The 26,777-nt window shown below is 44.3% G+C and overlaps 1 protein-coding gene across 4 annotated transcripts in view; it reads left to right on the top strand.

The window, feature by feature from the left end:
- DNAI1 (dynein axonemal intermediate chain 1) overlaps positions 1 to 26,777 on the top strand; it is a 275,448-nt gene that overhangs the window by 19,662 nt on the left and 229,009 nt on the right. For all 4 annotated transcript variants that reach the window (XR_012158826.1, XR_012158825.1, XR_012158827.1 and 1 more), the window contains 6 exons: positions 8,997 to 9,071; positions 11,430 to 11,528; positions 12,908 to 12,988; positions 18,724 to 18,850; positions 24,021 to 24,100; positions 25,497 to 25,622. Coding sequence is in view for 1 of the 4 variants with exons in the window: in XM_073343359.1 (XP_073199460.1) it covers positions 8,997 to 9,071; positions 11,430 to 11,528; positions 12,908 to 12,988; positions 18,724 to 18,850; positions 24,021 to 24,100; positions 25,497 to 25,622 (588 nt within the window). In the remaining 3 variants the exon portion in view is untranslated. The remainder of the gene's footprint in view (positions 1 to 8,996; positions 9,072 to 11,429; positions 11,529 to 12,907; positions 12,989 to 18,723; positions 18,851 to 24,020; positions 24,101 to 25,496; positions 25,623 to 26,777) is intronic.

The raw sequence follows: 26,777 nt of genomic DNA, 5'->3' as shown, positions 1-26,777 counted from the left end.
AGGGGTCACTGTGTTCCTGTATCATCTTTGGGAAGTGTGTTTATACCATAAACTTGTATTGGGGTGTTCTGGCATTACCTTTGTGGAATGTGTTTACATGAATACTTAGTGCGTGAGCGTGCTTGTGTTTTTGCAACAGCAGCCTTGTTCTTGCCACGTTCATGTATTTGAGAGTGAGTCTGCAAGCAGGATCTGCTTTGTAACAGGGCCTGACTTTTGCTCACAGCTTGACTCGTGCTAACTTTGCTTTATCTCAGCAGGGCCTGACTTTAGGTCAGGCCTTAGGCCTCATACCAGGCCCCATATACCAGGCCTCATGTCTCCGGCTCTCTCTTTCTACTACAGGCAGTACTGGGTCAGACCAATGGTCCATCAAGCTCAGTATCCTGTCTTCCAACAGTGGCTAGTGCCAGATACTTCAGAGGGAATGAACAGAAGAGGGAAGGTAACAGCGATTAAAAAAAATAAATCAGTTTAGACCAGTGGTGGGCAACCTGTGGCATGCGGCCCATCAGGATAATTTGATTGCAGGCCGCGAGACATTTTGCTGACATTGACTGTCCGCAGGCACGGTCCCCCGCAGCTCCCAGTGGCCGCAATTTGCCGTTCCTGGCCAATGGGAGCTGCGGGAAGAGGTGGCCAGTACGTCCCTGCAGCCAGTTGCTTCCTGCAGCTCCCATTAGCCAGGAACGGCAAACCATGGCCACCGGGAGCTTAGATATATTGATTTAGATACATACCAAATCTTGACTTTAGTAAGGCTTTCGATACTGTCTTGCATGACCATCTATGCACAGCTACAGACTAGGGACCGAATGGCTAGGCAGCAGTTCTGCGGAAAAGGACCTGGGGTGACAGTGGACGAGAAGCTGGATATGAGTCAGCAGTGCGCCCTTGTTGCCAAGAAGGCCAATGGCATTTTGGGATGTATAAGTAGGGGCATAGCGAGCAGATCGAGGGTCGTGATCGTTCCCCTCTATTCGACATTGGTGAGGCCTCATCTGGAGTACTGTGTCCAGTTTTGGGCCCCACACTTCAAGAAGGATGTGGATAAATTGGAGAGAGTCCAGCGAAGGGCAACAAAAATTATTAGGGGACTGGAACACATGACTTATGAGGAGAGGCTGAGGGAGCTGGGATTGTTTAGCCTGCAGAAGAGAAGAATGAGGGGGGATTTGATAGCTGCTTTCAACTACCTGAAAGGGGGTTCCAAAGAGGATGGCTCTAGACTGTTCTCAATGGTAGCAGATGACAGAACGAGGAGTAATGGTCTCAAGTTGCAGTGGGGGAGGTTTAGATTGGATATTAGGAAAAACTTTTTCACTAGGAGGGTGGTGAAACACTGGAATGCGTTACCTAGGGAGGTGGTGGAATCTCCTTCCTTAGAGGTTTTTAAGGTCAGGCTTGACAAAGCCCTGGCTGGGATGATTTAACTGGGAATTGGTCCTGCTTCGAGCAGGGGGTTGGACTAGATGACCTTCTGGGGTCCCTTCCAACCCTGATATTCTATGATTCTATCTCATAAATTAGGGAAATCTAGCCTAGGTGAAGCTTCTGTGAGTTTTGGGGGGACAACTGGTTGGAAAACTGTTCCTAGAGAGTAATTATCAGTGGTTTACAGTCAAGCTGGAAGGGCATATTGAGTGGGGTCCCGCAGGGATTGGTCCTGAGTCTGGTTCTGTTCAATATCTTCATAAATGATTTAGATCAGGGATTGGCAACCTTTGGCATGTGGCCTGCCCGGGAAAGGCCCTGGTGGGCCAGGCTGGTTTGTTTACCTGCCACGTCTGCAGGTTCGGCCGATCAGTTTCCACTGGCCGTGGTTTGCCGCTCCAGGCCAATGGGGGCTGCGGGAAGGGTGGCCAGCACATTCCTCGGCCTGCGCCACTTCCCGCAGCCCCCATTGGTCTGGAGCGGCGAACCGCGGCCAGTGGGAGCTGCGATCGGCCGAACCTGCGTTACACGGCAGATAAACAAACTGGCCCAGCCCGCCATGGGCTTTCCCTGGTGGGCTGCATGCCAAAGGTTGCCGATCCCTGATCTAGATAATGGCATAGAGAGTACACTTTTAAAGTTTGAGGATGGTACCAAGCTGGGAGGGGTTGCCAGGGCTTTGGAGGACAGGATTAAAATGCAAAATGATCTGGACAAACTGGAGAAATGGTCTGAAGTAAATAGGATGAAATTCAATGAGGACAAATGCAAAGTACTCCACTTAGGAAGGAACAATCAGTTGCACACACACAAACTGGGAAATGACTGCCTAGGAAGCAGGGTAGCTGCACCTGTATTCCCCCTTCGTGGTTGCTTGACGGCACGAGCCTCAGGGTTTTCTGCTCCCAGCTGTCACCTCTCCAGGGCAGAGACCCACATTTTACTCCCTTCTGACCAGGAGTTTTAAGGCTGCACACTTACCTGATCTACACTGATTTCCTCAGCAAGCCAATCTGCTGTGTTTTGCTGTCTCTCCAAGGGCTATGACCAGTGTGCTGCCAGCAGTTACAAGTTACCACTGAGCTCCTTCTAAACAAGCCCATTTATTCTTAAGGTAAAAGCGTTACAGAGAAAGCATCTAAAACAATAAAAGAACCTATATGCATGCTAAAAAACTTAGAGATCACTCCCCCAACTCCAACATAGGGCTCTGGTAGCTGTCAGTCCTTCAAACCCCACAACTGGGTTTTCCCTGTGGTTACAAGTTCATAACAGCCTTTCGATCAGGAATCAGCATGAAGGCCCCGAATCACTTTAAACTTGGGCTATTTATGCAAAAGTCATTTCTTTGTCTGTTCCTGGCCCACAATGATACACAAACCATTCAGAAAAGGAGTACTTGTGGCACCTTAGAGACTAACGAATTTATTTGAGCATAAGCTTTCGTGAGCTACAGCTCACTTCATTGGATGCATTCAGTGGAAAATACAGTGGGGAGATTTATATACATAGAGAACATGAAACAATGGGTATTACTATACACACTGTAATGAGAGTGATCACTTAAGGTGAGCAATTACCAGCAGGAGAGCTGTGGGGGGAGGGCAGAAGAAAACCTTTTGTAGTGATAATCAAGGTGGGCCATTTCCAGCAGTTGACAAGAATGTCTGAGGAACAGTGGGGGGGGTGGAGGGGGAAATAAACATGGGGAAATAGTTTTACTTTGCGTAATGACCCATCCACTCCCAGTCTTTATTCAAGCCTAAGTTAATTGTATCCAGTTTGCAAATTAATTCCACTTCATCAGTCTCTCATTCTTTTACGTAGAGAATCAGCCACACTATCAGAGGCTCGTTCACCTGCACATCTACCAATGTGATATATGCCATCATGTGCCAGCAATGCCCCTCTGCCATGTACATTGGCCAAACTGGACAGTTTCTACTTAACAGAATAAATGGACACAAATCAGACGTCAAGAATTATAACATTCAAAAACCAGTCGGAGAACTCTTCAGTCTCTTTGGTCACTCGATTACAGACCTAAAAGTGGCAGTTCTTCAACAAAAATACTTCAAAAACAGACTCCAACGAGAGACTTCTGAATTGGAATTAATTTGCAAACTGGATACAATTAACTTAGGCTTGAATAAAGACTGGGAGTGGATGTGTCATTACACAAAATAAAACTATTTCCCCTCCCCGACCCCCCACTGTTCCTCAGACATTCTTGTCAACTGCTGGAAATGGCCCACCTTGATTATCACTACAAAAGGTTTTTTTCCCCGGCTCTCCTGCTGGTAATAGCTCACATTAAGTGATCACTCTCGTTACAGTGTGTATGGTAACACCCATTGTTTCATGTTCTCTATGTATATAAATCTCCCCACTGTATTTTCCACTGAATGCTTCCGATGAAGTGAGCTGTAGCTCATGAAAGCTTATGCTCAAATAAATCTGTTAGTCTCTAAGGTGCCACAAGTACCCCTTTTCTTTTTGTGAATACAGACTAACACGGCTGCTACTCTGAAACAAACCATTCATTCACTTAATACAATATGGGTAATACAAAGACAGGGAAACTTCCTGCAATATCTGTCACAGCCAGGTACCATTTGAGCCAATTGCTGTGCAATCATATAATAAAGAGATGGTCTCTTCCCCCAAAGAACTTACAATCTAAGTATAAGATTATAGATAAAAGGTGGATACAGCAAACAGATAGATGGTGGTGGGCGGAACAATGGGAGGATACTGCTCAACATTCTGAGGAATGGTGACAGCACACCAGCCGCCGACCCATTGTTGAGCTTTTTGTAGGCATCAGAGCAGAGAAGAATTTTAAGGAAGGATTTGAAGTATGATGGCTTAGAAGATATTACAAGGAATTCCTCCCATGTATGAGGCACAGTGTGGGAAAAAGCATGGAGATGCTTGGTTGGAAACTTTTTAAAATGGGCCAGAAAGACTGGCATCATTTGCTGAACCAAGGTGGGGACAGCCATCTTGATACTGTCTGAGAGATTTCAGAGTAGCAGCCGTGTTAGTCTGTAACCGCAAAAAGAAAAGGAGGACTTGTGGCACCTTAGAGACTAACAGATTTATTTGAGCGTAAGCTTTCGTGAGCTGCAGCTCACTTCATCGGATGCATGCAGTGGACTGAGAGAGCATAGGAAGGGTGAGGATGAGCTGTGCAGCCAACACACACAAAGAATGAGGGAGAGGGGATTCAACAAGAGGCGAAGCGCTGATACAGTTATGTTTTCCACCCTTCTTGTTGTTCCATTTTTGTTTTGGGGTTGTCAAGGTTCCTTTCCCCACTCTGAACTCTAGGTTACAGATGTGGGGACCTGCATGAAAACCTCCTAAAGCTTACTTTTACCACCTTAGGTTAAAACTTCCCCAAGGTACAAACTATTTTACCCTTTGCCCTTGGACTTCCACTGCCACCACCAAACATTTATCTGGGTTTATTTCTTAGGGAAGCGTTGTTTGGAAACTTCTTTCCCCCCCCAAATCCTCCCAACCCTTGCACCCCACTTGCTAGGGAAGGTTTGGTAAAAACCCTCACCAATTTGCATAGATGGCCACAGACCCAAACCCTTGGATCTTAAGAACAATGAAAAAGCATTCATTTTCTGAAAAGAAGGATTTTAGTAGAAGTAAAAAAGAATCACCTCTGTAAAATCAGGATGGTAAATACCTTACAGGGTAATTAGATTCAAAACATAGAGAATCCCTCTAGGCAAAACCTTAAGTTACAAAAAGACACACAGAAAGGAATATCCATGCTATTCAGCACAGCTTAATTTCTCAGCCATTTAAAGAAATTATAATCTAACACATATCTAGCTAGATTACTTACTAAGTTCTAAGACTCCATTCCTCTTCTGTCCCCGGCAAAAGCATCACACAGACAGACACAGACCCTTTGTTTTTCTGCCTCCTCCCAGCTTTTGAAAGTATCTTGTCTCCTCATTGGTCATTTTGGTCAGGTGCCAGCGAGGTTATCCTAGCGTCTTAACCCTTTACAGGTGAAAGGATTTTTCCTCTGGCCAGGTGGGATTTTAAAGGTGTTTACCCTTCCCTTTATATTTATGACAGGGGTTTTATTTTTTCTCGTGCTTCTTTGGGCCAAATTCCACTACCCTCACTCATAATAGTACTGTACCTTATTCTGTGAATAGTCTACTTGGCTTCAATGGCACTACTCATGAATAAGGCCATCAGAATCTGGTTCCTTGTGAGAGTTTATAAATTTCCTGGAGCTTAAGGACAGACCACATGGAGGAGAAGCCATAAGCACAGCAGACTAGGTCAGGAAGAGAATTCCAGGTGTAGGGAACCTCATAGAAAATAGCTTGGAGGTGAGAATGGGAGAATAAATGAAGGGGCTAATTATGGTATTTTTTAAAAAGTTAAAGGTTGACATATGCATAGTGCAATTAGCAGAAGGTCATGGGTTTCAAAGGGAGTTTGTGCTGCTATATCGTCCCTAATTCCCCCCACCCCATGACATGTAGGATTACCCAGTGTCCTGCAATCCCTTCATTACCTGGGGAATCATGACTGGGAGCGTGCAGGGAGGGGACAGTGTTTGCTCCAGTTTCTTTTTGCTTCTGATGAAGTCAGGTTCTTGCTTTCTTCAGCCTCGCTTTTCGTTTTTAATATAGTTACAGATTTTTTTCACTGATTGCTCTTTATGCTGTGTTAATTGAAATATGCCCAACTGCCAGAAACAATTACCTTCAGATTGCCTTGTCAATGCCTTTACTGCCAGATAAATGCATTTACAGACTCATTTACGGGGGGATAGTAAGTAGGCTTGGTTTCCTATTTAAAGCGAGGACTTTGATTTTGAATTGGGTCTAAATTAAATTGTGCTCCGGAAATCTGTTTTAAATTTTGTTGCTTAAGTCACATTAAATTAACGTTCAGCGTGTTCCTTTTAAAATAGAATGTCTACATCAGCTACTACTGCTGGATTGAAACACTATAGAAGGTAGTATTGTCTAATGGTTTGAGTAGAGGCCTGGGAGCCAGGATTCCTGGATTCTTTTCTCTGCTCAGCTACTGACTTCAGTGTGTGACCTTTGGGAAATCTCTTAACCTTTCTGTGTTCTCTCCATATGTGAAGTGGATAATAACAGTTCCTATCTCACGGGATACAGTGAGACCCAGTTAATATTTCATGAAACACTGTGGGATTGGCAGGTGTAAGGTGCTATGTGCCATGTGAGTGCACGTTATTATTATTTTATTATTATTATTCATTTGTTTTATTAGAATGTTAGTTGGGTTTTCTGAGGACACTTGCAAAGTACTTTTGTATCTGTAGTTATTTGAATCCTATCAGCGTTTGGCAGGCATGCTAAAAAGTAAAGTCAGACAATGGTACTTTGGGATTTTTAAAAGAACAGTATCCCAGTAATTTAAAATTAAATGTAAAATATGCTGTTAGGTGACATATTGTGGTTGAGATCTTAATCATGCCAAAGCCAGGAAACCGAAAGTTAAGGTGTCACATCAATCATAGCTTGGCCCCTTCGCACTGTAATGGAGTCAAAACAATTATTTTTTTGGAATATGATTAAATTTAAAGTTGTTGAATTGTCTCTGATTAAACAAGGGTGTAAATGCCTGTGACACTTTCTCAAGGTGTCCAGAACTGTAAATCAATGTATTACCCCTCTGCCTCAGCATAAAAGAGAGCCGCTGGTGCTAAACTGAATGGCAACTCCCAGTCACTCCAGTTTGTTTGCCAGCCCCACAGATTCCTCATGATTCTACCAGTTCCAACTGTGCCTTGAAGGTTAACCCTTGATGTATTTCAGTTCCCAACTCTCTAGAAGTGTCTCCCTGCACCATCCAGCCGTTGACACTGGACACCCACAGAAATGACCAAGTCTGCTGTCTCTAAAGAGACAATGTACACAGCAGCTTGCTTGATTTAGTCAGGAATTCACACTCTGCTTGGTATAATAGTGCCGCGATAGTCTTATGATAAAAGAAAGAGAAGTTTATTAACCAAGATCTAAGTGATACTAAGCAAGAATAATAGAGACAGAAATGGTTCCAAATAAAATGAAAGTAGAACACACTTTTAAGTGACTAAAACTTACCGGGCTACAATCCTTGATGAAGATGAGTTTCTTATGTAAAGCAACCTTTCAGCATCACCCACCCACATGGCAGGGGATCCACTGTTCAAAGTTAGAAAGAGCGCTGACCTCTTTGTCCCCTAGGTGAGGGAAAATCAACATGTCTTTTTGTTGTTCCATGTATTCCTGAAAGTTTATTGTCTTTGTCACGAGAGTCAGGATGAACTCCTGGGGATCAGACTCCAGTATCTTCCCATGCTGATTTCACATTTTCTTGCTAATTTGTTCCTCCTATTTACCTCGGATGAAAATGAACTGCCCATTGTCTCTGGAATCACAATGCTCAATTTACATTAGAGACAGGGAGCTAACTATCCTCCCTCTTGTCTGGAAGAAAACTTGCTTCTCCCTTTGCTTGGTTACAGACTTCAAAGCATAATGTCAGTGAGTATCCACAATTCCTAATATAGTGTTAATACATATATTTCACAATGATAATAATTATTGATTAGTGTGTCACCAGATTGCATTTTATATCGCACACAGTATTCTTGACAGAGAAATACTGTGACAGTAATGTGTTAGGTAAAGTGAGTTTTTCCAGCCCGCCAAGAGTTGCTGATACAGAGTAGTGAGCCGCCAGTGGGACTCTGTGTCATGACTCCCCATTTTCTGAACAGAAGGAATGTATAGATCTGCCCCTACGTTAAAGTTCTGAGATGCCCTTTTCCAGAATAAACTTCCCTGAGACCTTGCTAGTGTTGGTAGCATCTTATCCTGTGGGAAGGGCAAACAACACTGAAAGTTTCAGGAGAAAACCTTGGTCTAGTATAATCTGTGTTACCACATGAGTCATCATGTAAAATGATTTGTCTGAAGAATTCCTACTCTAGAGGCCTAACAAATAACAGAATTATAGATATAAGAGATGAGAAGGTCATATTAGAGTCATGTCCATCTTCCTGCCAAACAGGATGTGTTCTGTTCCCTAGATACATTCAGTATACTTTTTAAAATGGCATTTTTTGGCCGTTATGGATCCTATGGCATATTTTTTGAAAGAGCAGGAATAACAGCACTGATGACCTGGCTAAATTTCATAATTACGTTCTGCAGGCTTAAATTTGTCCTTTGGTTTCAATTTCATATGGAATTGTTCAGTTTCTGTCCTGAACTGTCACGTCATCTTCCTGCGTGCTATTAAATTTCTGGTTTGTTATAGTCCAGAAGTGGATGCTTTTCAGTGGGGGGGGGGGGGCGAAATGATTCATATATAGAGTTTTGAATCAGTTTGTAGAATGTCCTGGGATCCTTGGATGAAGATGCTATAGAAACATTAGTTGTTATTATTGTAACAAGCCTGGGTGGGCTTGTCTCAGTTCTTATTTCTGCTTGGGTTATATCAGGAAAGTGGTTATAAACTTCTACATTGGTTTTACATTTTGTATGTATTTGTTTTAGAGCCAAGGTGGACAAATAGGACCAGCAGTTAAGCCAGTACAATCAAGGACTGCCAAAAGCATCTCAAAAAAACGGGTAAGAGTCACAACTTGTCACTAAATCCCAAACTTTCTGAGTGACTGCATTTCTCTACATCCATGAGTAGCAAAGTAGATTCCATTTCAATAATGGCCAACTTGATATAACTGGTGACATTTAAATTTATTTAGCAATAGAGGGTTGTTCTAGACTCTCATTAAGAAGGGAATTACATCAGCAAATTAGAGTATAAAATGGAAATTAAAACTAAAGCACATTTAAGACCCTCCACCCAGTCTGCCCTATTTCATTTCCCTTTCCTTTCAAGAAAACTAGAATGTGCAAACAGTGAATTTCCTTGGTACATGGCATGTAGCCAACATAGCATTACCTGGCCATGCTCATTGGGCCCCACAGTTATCATCAGTCATTGCTAGGCGCATGTAGATATTGTACAGTGCTTTGTACTCTTATGGTGTTGTACAAATAACAATCTTATACTGAGGCAGCAACTCCCAGAAACCGTAACACTGCATCATGAGGATCTTACACTGTGATTATATTTTGGCTCACAGTGTCAAACGGAACTGGGGAGTTTGTGTGAGTGTTCCCTTCTCACTGAAGCATTGTCATGGCTGTTTGGAGGGATGGGGCAGGATCCAAGGGTCTTTGTTTAGTTTGCTGAGCATTCCTCTTACTGCCTTGTGTGGCAGGCAGCATTCGTATGATCATTATTGCAGTCAATCTGCTGGAGACCTGGCATGCATGAGAAGTTTAGACTCTGTACATTGCTTTAAGGCCACAGGTTGCATATCTCTGGACTAAGAGATGTAAAGTTTAATAGAACTGAGGCAAATGTATTTAAGAGAAAGATGGATTTATTTTAAATTCAACTCATTAGACATTCCAATTTAACGGGAAAAAGTGCCCCAAACTGTTATACCCTTTAATCAGTGACTTGGTGCTCTGCAAGTATAATGGTAATGAAAAGGAATGTAAATTAATCCATACAGTGATCAGTTTTCTATTAGTGATGTAACATAATGACACCATCAAGCACCACACCCCAGTGAAAGCATCTGTCTGTGCTATGGCCGTGCAGCTAGGATGTTTGCTTGTACTGTGGTGTAACGCCTGCTGACCTTTACAAGAAAATGGTTAACATTGCTCTACCTAAAATATGATCCCTAAATCTTTATATCTGAAATAATTTCTAGGTGTAGCTTATGTAACAACATTTGAGAAATAACTGCTGGTCCTTTACTGAGCCATTGAGCAGTCTCAGTTTAGAGCATCAATGTAATATGTTCTGCATTATGGCTCTCTTAGAGATTGGGTGTAATATGAGCAAGAGAACTAGAGTCGTCATCTTTTAAAACGTGAAGATTAAATAAAAAAACTGCTGCTCTTGTTTTGAAAAGGGAAAGAAATGATCTTCAGACATGACAGGCAATTTTGACCATAACCAAGGGCCTGATCATGGTTCAAAAAAGAACTAGATAAGTTCATGGAGGATAGGTCCATCAATGGCTATTAGCCAATGATGGGCAGGGATGGTGTCCCTAGCCTCGGTTTGTCAGAAGCTGGGAATGAGTGACAGGGGATGGGTCACTTGATGATGACCTGTTCTGTTCATTCCCTCTGCGGCACCTTATTACCTGGGGTTATCAGAACCCCCAATAGGGACAACTTAACTATTTCACTCCAGGTGGTATAAGGAATAAATCAACAGGAACTCAGCGATTCTGTCAGATCAAGGAGAAATGCAAGTAAGCATGCTTTTGTCTAACACTTATTAGTTATTAGATTTAAGCACACACAGACATAAGCACTAGGTTTAGAACATCCCAGATATTTACCTATATTCTGAGATGGTATTGAGTAATCAACGACAGGTCAGTGCTGGCCAAACGCCTTCCTGCCAGGGAGTACATATGTCAGGAAAGCGCTGATTAGCAAAACTGCCAGTAGTTATGACCTTGCTTCTGAAAGTCTGTCTCCAAATTAATCCTCAACTATGTGGGGTTCTCGTTCATTAATTCACAGTGGCTGTGTGCACATAATATAATTGCAATTAGCTTGATCACATTCTGGGGTATATACACCCCTCAAATCCAGGGCAACAACCTGGCATTGGCCACTTTTGGAAGACGGGATACTGGGCTAGATGGATATTTGGTCTGTATGGCTGTTTTTATGTTCTTAATGATCCTGAGCACCTTGTAGGTTCATTCAGTGGCAGCTATGGCAACTCAGCACCTTTCGAGGCCCACAAGGTCTGTGTTAGCTAAGTCTGGCCAAACCTTCATTTAGAGAGGTCAGACTGAGATCAGCTGCTTCCCTACTTTCATCCCCTCACACCTCTGGAACCGTCCCCATCTCAGTGCATTAATGGGTTTGTTGCTCCTATGCTAGGATGAAGATGCATCCACTGAAGTGGGAGAGGGGGCAGATGAATGGACACAGTCAAAAACTCTACTCAAACCCCCGGACCAACTGGAGTTGACCGAAGCTGTGAGTAAAAGCGTATTTGGGGTTTTCATGAGTTTTTTACACAAAAGCAGAATCCCTGCTTTTGATAGAGTTTCTGTTATAGCAAACACTTCACTGAGTTTTTAGTGCACTGCTTCTGCTGTTTAAAACAAAATTGCCTTCAGCAGTACAAGCTGGAGAGCATTACCTGAAGGAACCTTCTGGGGCCAATGGGCTAGAAGAGAGACAATGTCCTTGAGGAGAAGATTTCTCCCCTGTTCTTCCATTGGGGTGGTGGAACAGGGTTTCCCCTGGTGGAACAGCCCATAAGGTCCACCAGCAAGCTCTGAGCATCCCAGAGACCAGCAGGATTCTGCGGCCTTTTGTGTTGAGGGTCCTAGAGCTCTGGCCTTGCTCCTTGGCAGCATGGCTCCAATGGAACCACAGAGCCAGGGACATCCCTGTCCACAGCTGCCTCCAGATTCTCCGCTCAAAGGGGGATCCCCGCTGCAAATGGTGGGCCATATAAAAGTGACACAGCCTTACGCTATTCATACTTTGTACTGTGATCTCCGTAGGGTCAACAGAGGAAAGATGTGTGTCGTCCCCAAGTCCTCCTACTCTCTATATAAATGGTGCTGTTATTAACCAAGGGGCAAATGCTGCAAACACTTGCTACTGAGCTTAGTGCTTACAACTTGTTTTGGATTGCACGCTCTTCAAGGCAGGGTCTGTGTATGGAAAGCGCTTACCACTTTGTGGGTGCTACTACCGTCTAAATATCTCATAATACTAAAGAATCTATGGGTATGCCTACACTTTGAGATGGAGGGGTAATTTCCAGCTTGAGGAGACACATCCCCACTAGCTCTGATTATGTTAGTATGTTAAAAGCGGTGGTGGTACGGGCAGCAGAAGTGGCTAGCTGCCCTGAGTAAGTATACATCCGAGACGCTAGGCATGTAGTCAGGTGGTTAGCCTGTCCCACCACCATAGCTACTGCAGCTATGCACTATTATTAGCATGCAAGTTTGATCAGAGCTAGTGCAGGTTTGTCTCCTCAAGCTGGAATTGACACCTCCAGCTTGAAGGGTAGACTTGCTCTAAGTAATCCCTTTGAAGTGAATGGAGCTACCCATGATAGTAAGCATTATGCCCAGTAGTGGTTGCAAGATGGGGCCCTAACACGGCACATTCTGAACTAACTTTGCCACAGCCATTGTTCCTCCTGGAAGCAAAAGCTTTTGCTGAGATGTCCATTGCTGTTTGAACACAAGGGAAATGAGCTTGAGGAACCTGGAGATCTTTTTATACTATATGTTCCATTCTATGCATCCGATGAAGTAGGCTTTATACTATATATTACTGTTCCAGCTTTAAGAGCGGGCTTGTATTTATGGCTCTGTTTTTCCATTCCAAAGGAATTAAAAGAGGAAGTTACACGCATCCTGACAGCCAATAATCCACATGCTCCCCAGAATATCGTCCGATACAGCTTTAGGGTAAGTGCCGAATGGTCTGTAAATCCAGATTCTGGTGGCAGACATTTGCTGATTTGTGCTTAACTCAATTTATAACAAGGTAACATGTATTTTAGTGTGGATTTACTTTATTTACCATATACTACTAGCAGTTCCTCAAGGGCTTTTGCAGAGGATAAAAGTCTATAAACATTAACATAATTGAGATGGCAGTTACTCAACAAGTTCTGAAAGTGAATGTAATTCGTGCAGTTAATCTCATCTGATAAATTATTCCATTCAGTAGTGATGAGAGGAGAGAGAGGATTCTTTACAGTCGGTAGTGCATTTATAACTCAATATCTTCATAGCATGTTCCAGTCTCATGAAAATATATGAGAGTTCAAAAATATGTTTTGTGCAATCAATGCCAATTCAGGGCCAAAGTGGGGAAATTAGTCACCAGCCTGAGCTGCAGAGACCCATGGGAAAGCTCCAGGAAGGATTGTGCCTTATGAAGTCCAATTCCTCCTTTCAGCTTTCCAGTGCAGAAGGTGCATGCCCATTCTTCATCCGTGTGGAGCGTCCTACTCCCCCAGCATGTTCAGCTAGCTCTGTGGGTTCTAGAAGGGGAGGGAGGAGTCATGGCCATGCCTCCTCTTCTCCCTCCTTGGGGTGGTTTGCACCCCCTGGGGCATGTGGAGGGAGCAGTCCCCACAGTGTCCCAGCTGCAGTACTTCAGTTGTCCCTAGCCCTTGAGTAGGGAGCTCAAAGATTTGGGAAGGCACTTTGTTCTCTGGCCTCATTCCTGTGCGCCTGCGCAAGGGCCAGGGATAATTTGGCCATGTATTTACTCTATCTAAGAAAAGAAATTTAACTAGTGAGAGGAGCATCTGGCCCACAGGGAGCAGATATGGGGCCACAGCTTCCTCTCCATTACGTTGGCATGATTTCGCTGACTCCAGTGTTGTGGCTGTGTGTACCAGAGAGGAGAATGTGACCCAGGGGGATGAGTTATTCATGCCTTCAGGACCTTCTCAATGACTGCAATGGGCTTGAAGTGGGGCTATGAGACTTCCCTTGAAGCTGTAGTACAATTAGCTCAGAATAAAGCAGTGTTTGTTTTAACGAGCATTGTTACATTAGCACTTTGAGTCTGCAATGTCTTCCTGTTGCTTTTGGGTGCCACTTAAGGTGTTGATATTGATCTACAGAGCCCTATATGGTTTGAGTCTTAGGGTATGTAATGAAGGTGCAATTGTCGCCAGCGGAGACATAGCCGTGCTAGCTTTAATCTAGCTATCCTGGGTAACAACAGTAGAGTAGACACGGCAGCATGGGCTTAAGCACAGGTTACACCCCCCACGTTAATAGGTATTATGTGCATTGTATTAATATTGTATATATTGTATTAAATATGAACAGTTATCCTAAGTGACACATATTATGCTCTTCCCACAATTCTGTTAACTTATGTCAAGATATCTATGTCTATATTCCTCAATACTCTGCAAAACTAAACATAGCTTTTGGCATGAGCAAATATGAAACCTGTTAAAAGCTAGATTCATGAAGGATGTGTCCTAGTACAGGTTGGGTTGTGCTTTCATGGCTCTTAACACTTGAAATGTGGGATCCAAACCTAATGAGAAGAAATATACGTCATGGGATAAGAAGAACATGGTAAAAAGTTGATGGGTGAATTTGAGTCTTGGGTGATGTATAGAGAGTGCTTTTAGCTCGTAAAGAACCATGCTATAAATACGGCTAGGTTTGAATGCATATTTGGGAGCACACCTGCTGTGTAAGGTGAACTGCACACTTCAAGAAAACTGCTTCCCGGAAGGAGTGGTACGTATGCCTCCTTTCTGCATTTTACTACTTTGTCTTTAGACAATAAATGGGCTAAGTTTGGTTATTTGGTGTTGAACATTTTTACTAATATACTGCAAGTATAGTCAAGCAATTGGGTATATTTTAGACAACAAGACTATGTACGCAGGCTCCCTAGCAGGCTTGCACTCTGGTTGCTAGCTTGTGCTGATGCCCATGCCACCACATCTTCACTACTATTGTTACCTGTGCTAGCTAGATTAAAGCTAGAGTGGGTACGCCTACCTGTGCTACAATCAGACCTTCACTTGCAGTGTAGATGTACCCCGAGACTTTGCATCATTGCAACAGCTGAAGTTAGCTGGTGTGCTGCTCTTGCTGACAGCCACAGATTTGGCCATCTGGTAGAGGGCCCTGTCATGGGGGAAACCATCCCTTTAAGAAGGAAGAGGCCAATGCACCTGTGACTTATTAGCTGCCTCCCAGTTGGGGTGAAAAGAAAACACTTGAGCCATATAAATGGGGGGAGATTGAGACAGTGGAAGGTTTAGTCAGGAAAAGGGCAAGTGAGAGCTGCATGGGAGTGAAAGACTGGCCGGTGAAAGCTGCCAGAGACCAGGAGACTGTAGGAGATTTCTGAAGGAAGCTGTTGTTGGTTGCCCGGGGAAGGCTAACAGCAGGAGAGCAGCAGAGAGATCTGGCTGACCTCCTCAAGCCAGAGAGCCAGTCCTGGTAGAAGGAAAGGAGAGAGCCCAGGTGTGGTGGAAGATGCCAGTGTGTGGTATGTGTTACGTCTGTGGACTAGATGTTGTGTTTTAAGGACGATCTGCACAGTGGGTGATAAATGGACTATGGTTTTGGGCTTCTGATATATATAAAAGCACTATGTTTTCGTATAAACCAGCCCAAAGGAGAGGTATTATTGAGGCAGGTTAACAGGCCAGAGGGAGTGAGGGATGCCCCCCTGGTGGGGGTGAACTTCCAGCAGAGAGACTGTGAGGGTCCCCACTGGGAAGTGTGAGGTTGCACTCTACCTGGAAGGGCTGGGGTGGCTGTCCTGGTAAAAGGACAGGAGAAGACACAGTTGAAGAGCCCAGGTGTGGTGGAAGATGCTGGCGTGTGGTGTGGGCTATCTTGGTGTGGACTAGAGGATGTGGGATTTTAAGGACTATATACACTGGGATGTGAGAAATGGACTATGTTTGGACTCTTATTATGGAACATTTGAACATATTTTGGTAACAAACTGGCCCCAAAGAGGAGCATTACTGAGGCAAGAAAGTTAGTGTGGAGTTCCTGTGAGTCTGAGAGAGGGAAACTGAGGCAGGTGCACCTGTTCTGCTGCAGCCTGCTGCTGAAGGGTGCTCCACATGGGTCTGCCTTATTACAAGCCTTTACTTGGCAACATGCTCCACCATAGGTCAGATAAGTTGCCTTTCAGAGCATGAATTTTACACTGGTGTAAGTGACAGGAGAATCAGGCCCCAGGTGTGTTTTCCACACGTCCTAGCTGTTTTGTGTGCTGGTGACAGTGATGGTGTTGGGGAAGGTGTTACCATTGCCAGCACCATCTAATCCAACGTTGTGATGGAAGACTGATTTGTTCCCAACAAAGAATGTGTCTTGCGTTGTTGGGGTTTTTTTTGGTTCCATATTGTTACTGACTATGAAGCAGCAGAGAATTTGGTATAATCATAGAATCATAGAATCATAGAATATCAGGGTTGGAAGGGACCCCAGAAGGTCATCTAGTCCAACCCCCTGCTCAAAGCAGGACCAATTCCCAGTTAAATCATCCCAGCCAGGGCTTTGTCAAGTCTGACCTTAAAAACCTCTAAGGAAGGAGATTCCACCACCTCCCTAGGTAACGCATTCCAGTGTTTCACCACCCTCTTAGTGAAAAAGTTTTTCCTAATATCCAATCTAAACCTCCCCCACTGCAACTTGAGACCATTACTCCTCGTTCTGTCATCTGCTACCATTGAGAACAGTCTAGAGCCATCCTCTTTGGAACCCCCTTTCAGGTAGTTGAAAGCAGCTATCAAATCCCCCCTCATTCTTCTCTTCTGCAGGCTAAACAATCCCAGCTCCCTCAGCCTCTCCTCATAACTCATGTGTTCCAGTCCCCTAATCATTTTTGTTGCCCTTCGCTGGACTCTCTCCAATTTATCCACATCCTTCTTGAAGTGTGGGGCCCAAAACTGGACACAGTACTCCAGATGAGGCCTCACCAATGTCAAATAGAGGGGAACAATCACGTCCCTCGATCTGCTCGCTATGCCCCTACTTATACATCCCAAAATGCCATTGGCCTTCTTGGCAACAAGGGCACACTGCTGACTCATATCCAGCTTCTCGTCCACTGTCACCCCTAGGTCCTTTTCCGCAGAACTGCTGCCTAGCCATTCGGTCCCTAGTCTGTAGCTGTGCATTGGGTTCTTCCGTCCCAAGTGCAGGACCCTGCACTTATCCTTATTGAACCTCATCAGATTTCTTTTGGCCCAATCCTCCAATTTGTCTAGGTCTTTCTGTATCCTATCCCTCCCCTCCAGCGTATCTACCACTCCTCCCATAATCTTCAGATATTAATTTGAGCCTGTTGTACTGGCAGTTGGAAGATCTTGTTCTAGCCTATAAACTGAGCATGAGGGATGTGAAAGCCATTGACAGTGTTTGCATTAGGGAAAAAAGGTGACAGGATGCACCCTGAAAGGGCTAGCATCCCCCAACTTTTACTCCACAGGTTTCAATTGGCAACACTGATTAACTGGCATAACTGGCTCAGGGATTTGATCCAAAACTCACTGAAGTCAGCAGAATCAGACCTAAATCCCTCCAATTTGAACATGGATGAACTTCCTTGAAATGTCCCTGATTTTTCCCTCCCCGCTTGCCTACCCCAACCTGGCCCCTCATATTGTTTATTTGTGGTCCTGTATACTTTGAGGCTGTCATAAATATAAAGGGAAGGGTAAACACCTTTAAATCCCTCCTGGCCAGAGGCAAAACCCTTTCACTGTAAAGGGTTAAGAAGCTAAGATAACCTTGCTGGCACCTGACCAAAATGACCAATGAGGAGACAAGATACTTTCAAAGCTGGGGGGTCGGGGGGGGGAAGGGTTCTCTCTGTCTGTGTGATGCTTTTGCCGGGACCAGAGCAGGAATGCAGGTCAGAACTCCTGTAAAGAGTTACTAAGCAATCTAGTTAGATATGCATTAGATTCTGTTTTGTTTAAATGGCTGATAAAATAAGCTGTGCTGAATGGAATGGATATTCCTGTTTTTGTGTCTTTTTGTAACTTAAGGTTTTGCCTAGAGGAATTCTCTCTGTTTTGAATCTGATTACCCTTTAAGGTATTTATCATCCTGATTTTAGAGAGGTGATTCTTTTACTTTTTCTTTAATTAAAATTCTTCTTTTAAGAACCTGATTGCTTTTTCATTGTTCTTAAGATCCAAGGGTTTGGGTCTGTGTTCACCTATGCAAATTGGTGAGGATTTTTATCAAGCCTTCCCCAGGAAAGGGGGTGTAGGGCTTGAGGGGATTTGGGGGGGAAAGACGTTTCCAAGTGGGCTCTTTCCCTGTTATTTTTGTTCAATGCTTGGTGGTGGCAGCAATAAGGTCCAGGGACAAAAGGTAAAATAATTTGTACCTTGAGGAAGTTTTAACCTAAGCTGGTAAAAATAAGCTTAGGGGGTTTTTCATGCAGGTCCCCACATCTGTACCCTAGAGTTCAGAGTGGGGAAGGAACCTTGACAGAGGCATAAACAGCAGTCTCAGCACTATGTTGGCTTGGGACCTGCAGTGAAAACAAAGGTGAATAACAAATGCACCCGTTTTATCAATATACAACCTGATCAGCTTTACTGTCTACAGGCAAAGATTGTGCCCGATAAAATCATTAGTCTGTCCAGATTTGATTTTTTTGTCTTCCTCCTCTGTAGGAACGAGCATACAAGCCAATAAGCTATGTGGACCAACTGGCTATTCACTTCTCCTTAGATGGGAACCTGTTACTCAGAGACTCAGATGAAGGCAGACGGCAGAGTGCCAGAGTATGCTTGGAACCAGGTAGGTTTATGGGACACTGATTCAGTAAGCGCTGGTGTAGCTTATTCTGTGTGTGACAGTGAGCACGCTGCAATCTGAGGCCCGGGAATGGAGCAGCACTTATTTCTGCTAGCAGTCTTCTTTGCAGAAAAATACTGTTTAAAACACAAACTGTGTATTTGCCACTTCTGACAGTCTGCAAGCCAGGTCTGCGCTAATACAAGGAGCTAAGACTTTCAAAGCACTCTAGAGGATTTAGACAATCTTCCACCCAAATTAATGGGAGATATGTGTCTAAACCCTTAGGCCTTGTGTACACTACACAGTTTTGTTAGCAAAAGCTGCCTTTTGCTGACAAAACAGTGGAGGTGAGCACATGACAAAGCTGCTTTTGGTGGCAAAACTTTGCTGTTTTGCCTACAAAATAAAACCACCTCAGCAAGAGGCATAAAGCTTTTTTGTGGCAATATTAAAGCGACAAAGCTGTCAGTGTAGATGCAGCTGTTCATTATGTCGCCATATTTGGCCTCCCCCAGTATCCCACAATGCATGCCGTCACCGCTCTGCTCGCTATTTTGAACTCTGCTGCCCTGCATCTAGCTACACAGGCATGCGCCACTCCCCTTTTAAAGCTCCGGGAAGCTTTGACATATCTCAGCGTGGAGAACTCACAGCTGAGGAGGCTGTGGGAGAACTCGGGAGGGAATCACAGAACCATTAATGTGGAATGACAGGTTTCAGAGTAACAGCCGTGTTAGTCTGTATTCGCAAAAAGAAAAGGAGGACTTGTGGCACCTTAGAGACTAACCAATTTATTTGAGCATAAGCTTTTGTGAGCTACAGCTCACTTCATCGGATGCATAATGTGGAAAGTGTAGAAGATCTTATTATATACACAGAAAAAGCATGAAAAAATACCTCCTCCCACCCCACTCTCCTGCTGGTAATAGCTTATCTAAAGTGATCACTCTCCTTACAATGTGTATGATAATCAAGTTGGGCCATTTCCAGCACAAATCCAGGTTTTCTCACCCCACCCCCCCCACAAACTCACTCTCCTGCTGGTAATAGCTTATCTAAAGTGACCACTCTCCTTACAATGTGTATGATAATCAAGTTGGGCCACTTCCAGCACAAATCCAGGTTTTCTCACCCCCCTCACCCCCCCCCCACCACAAACTCACTCTCCTGCTGGTAATAGCTTGTCCAAAGTGACCACTCTCCTTACATTGTGTATGATAATTTGACGTCTCTGACTCAAGGAATATTTCCAACATACCTCTGAACAACATACTAATCCACAGAGACCTCCCTACCAACACTACAAAAAGAAGGATTCTAGGTGGACTCCTCCTGAAGGTCAAAACAGCAGACTGGACTTCTACATAGAGTGCTTCCGCCGACGTGCATGGGCTGAAATTGTGGAAAAGCAGCATCACTTGCCCCATAATCTCAGCTGTGCGGAACACAATGCCATCCACAGCCTCAGAAACAACTCTGACATCATAATCAAAAAGGCTGACAAAGGAGGTGCTGTTGTCATCATGAATAGGTCGGAATATGAACAAGAGGTTGCTCGGCAGCTCTCCAACACCACTTTCTACAAGCCATTACCCTCTGATACCACGGAGGATTACCAAAAGCAACTACAGCATTTGCTCAAGAAACTTCCTGAAAAAGCACAAGATCAAATCCGCACAGACACACCCCTGGAACCCCGACCTGGGATATTCTATCTACTACCCAAGGTCCATCAACCTGGAAATCCTGGGCGCCCCATCATCTCAGGCATTGGCACCCTGACAGCAGGATTGTCTGGCTATGTAGACTCCCTCCTCAGGCCCTACACTACCAGCACTCCCAGCTACCTTTGAGACACCACTGACTTCCTGAGGAAACTACAGTCCCATCGGTGATCTTCCTGATAACACCATCCTGGCCACTATGGATGTAGAAGCCCTCTGCACCAACATTCCACACAAAGATGGACTACAAACCGTCAAGAACACTATCCCCAATAATGTCAACCTGGTGGCTGAACTTTGTGACTTTGTCCTTACCCATAACTATTTTACATTTGGGGACAATGTATACCTTCAGATCAGCGGCACTGCTATGGGTACCCGCATGGCCCCACAGTATGCCAACATTTTTATGGCTGACTTAGAACAACGCTTCCTCAGCTCTCGTCCCCTAACGCCCCTACTCTACTTGCGCTATATTGATGACATCTTCATCATCTGGACCCATGGAAAAGAAGCCCTTGAGGAATTCCACCATGATTTCAACAATTTCCATCCCACCATCAACCTCAGCCTGGTCCAGTCCACACAAGAGATCCACTTCTTGGACACTACAGTGCTAATAAACGATGGTCACATAAACACCACCCTATACTGTAAACCTACTGACCGCTATTCCTACCTACATGCCTCCAGCTTTCACCCGGACCACACCACATGATCCATCGTCTACAGCCAAGCTCTGCGATACAACCGCATTTGCTCCAACCCCTCAGACAGAGACAGACACCTACAAGATCTCTATCAAGCATTCTTACAACTACAATACCCACCTGCGGAAGTGAAGAAACAGATTGATAGAGCCAGAAGAGTTCCCAGAAGTCCCCTACTACAGGACAGGCCTTACAAAGAAAATAAGAGAACGCCACTAGCCGTCACCTTCAGCCCCCAACTAAAACCCCTCCAACGAATTATTAAGGATCTACCACCTATCCTGAAGGATGACCCAACACTCTCACAAATCTTGGGAGAGAGGCCAGTCCTTGCCTACAGACAGCCCCCCAACCTGAAACAAATACTCACCAGCAACCACATACCACACAACAGAACCACTAACCCAGGAACCTATCCTTGCAGCAAAGCCCGTTGCCAACTGTGCCCATATATCTATTCAGGGGACACCATCACAGGGCCTAATAACATCAGCCACACTATCAGAGGCTCGTTCACCTGCACATCCACCAATGTGATATATGCCATCATGTGCCAGCAATGCCCCTCTGCCATGTACATTGGTCAAACTGGACAGTCTCTACGTAAAAGAGTAAATGGACACAAATCAGATGTCAAGAATTATAACATTCATAAACCAGTCGGAGAACACTTCAATCTCTCTGGTCACGCGATTACAGACATGAAAGTCGCTATTTTACAACAAAAAAACTTCAAATCCAGACTCCAGCGAGAAACTGCTGAGTTGGAATTCATTTGCAAATTGGATACAATTAACTTAGGCTTGAATAGAGACTGGGAGTGGCTTAGTCATTATGCAAGGTAGCCTATTTCCCCTTGTTTTTTCCTACCACCCCCCCCAAGACGTTCTTGTTAAACCCTGGATTTGTGCTGGAAATGGCCCACCTTGATTATCATACACATTGTAAGGAGAGTGATCACTTTAGATAAGCTATTACCAGCAGGAGAGTGGGGTGGGAGGAGGTATTTTTTCATGCTTTTTGTGTGTATATAATAAGATCTTCTACACTTTCCACAGTATGCATCCGATGAAGTGAGCTGTAGCTCACGAAAGCTTATGCTCAAATAAATTGGTTAGTCTCTAAGGTGCCACAAGTACTCCTTTTCTTTTTATTAATGTGGAATGTTGCTCTCCCCTGGCAGGCAGGCAGAGTGGCTGCTGCTGGGAGGCAGGGGTGAGGGTGGAGAGACTGCTCAAGCTACTGTCTGAACTTAAAGAGACAGCATGCTGACACACTCTTCCCCCAACACACCCATCCCCAACACACGCTGTGTTTCTGTCTCTTCCCCTCCCCCCCCACACACACTCTCTGTCTCACACTCTCCCCACCACACACACTTCAGTTGAGAAGTGGTTGGCAATTTAGTAGGATGCCCGTGGAATGATGAAATAGAGAAACCTGCATCATGTGATGCTGTACCTGCCTCATGAGGCATTGCAAACCCTTCCCAAAGCCCCCTGCAGCCAGTTGCACAGTGGGATAGCTACTCACAGTGCACTGCTCTCTGTGTCGATGCAAGAGCTGCTAGTGTGGACGTGCTCTGCCAACACAAGGAACATAGTGTGTACATGCAACAGCAGTTTAATTACAGCGCTTTAAGCATAACTTTTGTCGACAAAACTCTGTAGTGTAGACATAGCCTTACATTCCTTTGAAAATCTCATTCACAAAGGTGGAGTGGTACCGTAATTCAGGGTCTCAAAAAGTATGCCACCAAGTAGTTCTGCATTCGTGTTCCATGCTGGGCAATGGAATCTTTTAGGGAGACCCTAGCATTCCTGCTGCCTCTTAAAATTGTCTGATCAGTGGAACAGAGGACTGCTGATGGTGAGAATTAACTGAAAGACTGGAACTGGCCATGGATATGTGCCCTTCTAATGTGGCAGCTGCTAGGCCCAAGGGCACCATCTTACAAGCTCCTGAGAATTTTAGTTACCTGTGGGTCTCTGGGATTTATGCTCCTTTCTTTGCACCAGTGTTGAAATCTCTACCAGGATTTAAAGTAAATCTGTATGTAAACTGAATCGTCAATGCATTGAGTGTGTTCATCCCCTCAGTTGATAGCAGCACATTCGGGATGTCAGATAAGGCTCTAAGAGTCTGTTTGGAAGAGGAATAGGTTGTTGGATGGATAGTCTTACTAGATATGGAAACCATGGTCTCCACAATCAGTGAGAGTTCAGATGGATAGAGCTAGATACCTGGACTAAGACATGCTTCTCTAACATGCTTATTACATTTTTTTTCCTGTCCACACGTGACCCTTATTAACATAATTTGGCCACAGCCATTCTTCAGAGCCATGTTTAAACATAGTCATTTTTGTAGGGTAGACAAAGTGTTTCCTAAAAAGGATGCAGCCCAAATCAGAATGTTGAGTGAGATGTGATCTGAATTCAGCCAGGGAATTGGAACCGCTGCAACCTCTTTCTAGCGAGGCCCTGACTCTCTCTCTGTGGCTTTGAACAAGCCGAGTCGCCTCATTAGGTCAGTCCTCTGTAAACTGGGGACAGTAATACTGACTGACTTGGCTGGCAGGGTACTGTGACGACTAATAAGCTAGGGTTTGTAAAGTGTTTTGGAGATAAAAGGATGCAGTATCTTTGTATTCATGTTGTGGAAGATGGAAAGTGTCTGCAACACATAAAGGTGTGTATTAGCCAGAGATGATTAACATACTTGTGTTGTTGTCAGAACTGGCTCCTGTTGAGTCCACAGTGATAGAAGTTGAAGAGGCAGAGGTTAAAGAAGAAGGAAGCAAAGAAGATATTCCGGTAATGCTTCACAGCTAACTGCAAGCTGTCAATATGATTTTAAATATTAGATTCTGAGATCAGTTTGTATGTGTCTTTTGGCATAAGCAGCATCACCAGAGGAAACTCCATGCTTGCTTACTTTATCTCTGCTTAATACATGTAGGTCGCATCAAGGTGGTCTGCAGCCAACCTATTCTTTAATATGGAGGTGCTGCTCGTGGAGATGACAGATGCCCGCATACCATGCTTTATGTTGAGCCAGATGCGCCATCCAGATGAAGCATGGTTTGCTGGGACACGTCTCTGCAGACAGCACTTCTGTATTCAAGCTGGAAAGTAGTTGTAATCAGTTCCATTTCGTACACATGAAGTGTGGCCCCTGGGTTACTAGCCAACTGCTGATGTGAATCAGAGCTGAGCAAAGTTTGGAGGTCATTGGTTTCTACTACCACAATACTTTTTTGTTTCATCCATTTATAAGGTGCCTATTACAAGGTATCTAAGTGCTGTGCAATGAAAAATAATACAAATTCATACAAATAAAATGACATAAGAACCAGACAGCCATATAAAATAGAGGCCAAATCCTGTAAACCAGGTAAACCACCTGCAACAGGATCATTTTCTAGCTTCATGAGAGAAACAGAAACAGTGTAACTGAGGCAAAAACAAAGCATGAAGATGTGAAAGGATCAAACATAAGACAGCTGAAATAACTGAGATTGGGGCGTGACCTAAAGGCAGCCAATGAGGAAGGGACAATACAGTAGGAAGTTCACTCCTTCCCCAGTCAGTACTGAACCTAGGAACCAAGAGAGGACTAATTTCAGGTGACTTTAAATGCCTGAGAGGGGAATACAGGCAATTATGGAAGTACTAGGAAACTAGGATTATAAAGAGCTAAATATGTGAGATCAAAGGCCTTTGAACTATGTCACTGGGTGTCCAATAGCCAGTGCAGATCACAAGGAGTGGATGTAACTAACTCACTATTCTATTCAAAAGAGCAGGCGAGTAGTATCACTTTCTGCAACTGTTAAAACCTCTAGATCAGATACAGATGGATCCTAATTAGGAGAGCATTACAATAGCCCACCTTAGATTTGACAAATCCATGATGATCATGGAGATGGCTATAGGTAGGAGAGTTGTGTGGACTTTTCCAAATGAGTTAGTGGTGATAACAACCACACTCAACCGTTCTTGCATCTTGGATCTCTGTGTTTAGAGAGTGGCTGAGGGTGATCTCCAAATCCCATACCCATGTCACCAATGGTGGCCTAGACCCTGAGTAACAGGTTTCCTCTGCTAAGTACCAGAAGTCCAGCATTCCAAGGGATAGGCATTTTGAAGTTGAAGAAAGATCTCTGATCCACTTCAGTTCTCAATTAAGCATTGCTTTATTCTTCTCTAGGCTGTATCAACAGAAGAAGCAGCTGAAGGGGAAGAACCTCCTCCCCCTTTGTTGAAGGAACAGAAGCTCACCAACCAGTTCAACTTTTGTGAGAGAGCTTCACAGACTTTAAACAATCCCGTGCGGGTATGCTGCCAATCCTGTCTCTTTCGATGATACACAAGCATGTTTTAGTAAAATCCTTCCTTTGTGACTGGAGTCCAGATTGTTTGTCTGTATGTCTTCTCCTGCAATCACTGCCAATATTAGTGGGGAAAAGAATCTTAACTAGTCGTACCTAAAACATTTGGGATGGGGAAGATGGTGACACAGAGTAATGTTCACAAGATGGATTCTCTTATGTTCTGTCAGAGGGGTCTGGGACCTTTGCAAATCTAGGTAGTAAAATTTCAGCCTCACACACATGCTTGGGTGTAACATTTTTGCACTTGTTTCCCAATACCAGAAAAGGAAGGATGGTCCAGTGGTTTTGGCACTAGCCTAGGCCTTGGGAGATCTGGGTTCCAGTCCCCTTTACCCCACAGACTTCCTGTGTGACCTTGTGCCTCGATTTTTCATCTATAAACTAGGGACAAAAAAGCACTTCCCTCCTCTCTGGTGTGTTGGGGGAGCTAAATACATTAAAGTTGGTGAGGTGCTCAGATACTTTGCTAATGTGAGCAATTTAAGAATGATAGATGTTCTCTGCTGCTGCTTTACATAAGCTCTCCCCCTATCCTCACAGTACATGTGTTTGCTCTTGCCATGACAGAAGATCAATACAGATTTGAGTCCTAAGGTTCTGAAATGCCTTTTATGCTGAGGCCACAGTCTTTCCCAATGGGTGTGTCTCTAAGGGTATGTCAGATTGACGTATGCATGCAAACTTTGACTGGTAGCACACTAAAGTAGAAATGTAGCTGCAAAAAAACCCAAAGAAACAAAGCCATGGTGGGCAGGCAGAATGGACTGGATGCGTGAGTAGATGCTCAGGTGGGACGGTGCTCAGGGTGGTTAGCCCATCCCACCACCTGTGCTGTTGCGGCTACACTTCTCTTTTTAGCACACTAACTCAATCGCAGCTAGCATGTGTATGTCTACCTGAGCTGGAATTACACCTCCAGCTTGCGTATAAATGTGCCCACAGAACCCTCCCTAGCTGATCACCATGCATGTGGTGCTGGACCCAGTGAGGAAGTCAAACCAAACCTTCCCCTGAGTCCAAGATATTTATTGCAGGGAGAAAATTCCCTCCCTTTCCCTGCAGTCACATAGCCAAGTATCCATCACTTCTTCAAAGAG

This window comes from Lepidochelys kempii, chromosome 5, assembly GCF_965140265.1.
Source record: "Lepidochelys kempii isolate rLepKem1 chromosome 5, rLepKem1.hap2, whole genome shotgun sequence".
NCBI lineage: Eukaryota > Metazoa > Chordata > Testudines > Cheloniidae > Lepidochelys > Lepidochelys kempii.
The sequence above is the reverse complement of the archived record's forward strand: the minus strand, read 5'-3'. Positions and strand labels throughout refer to the sequence as shown.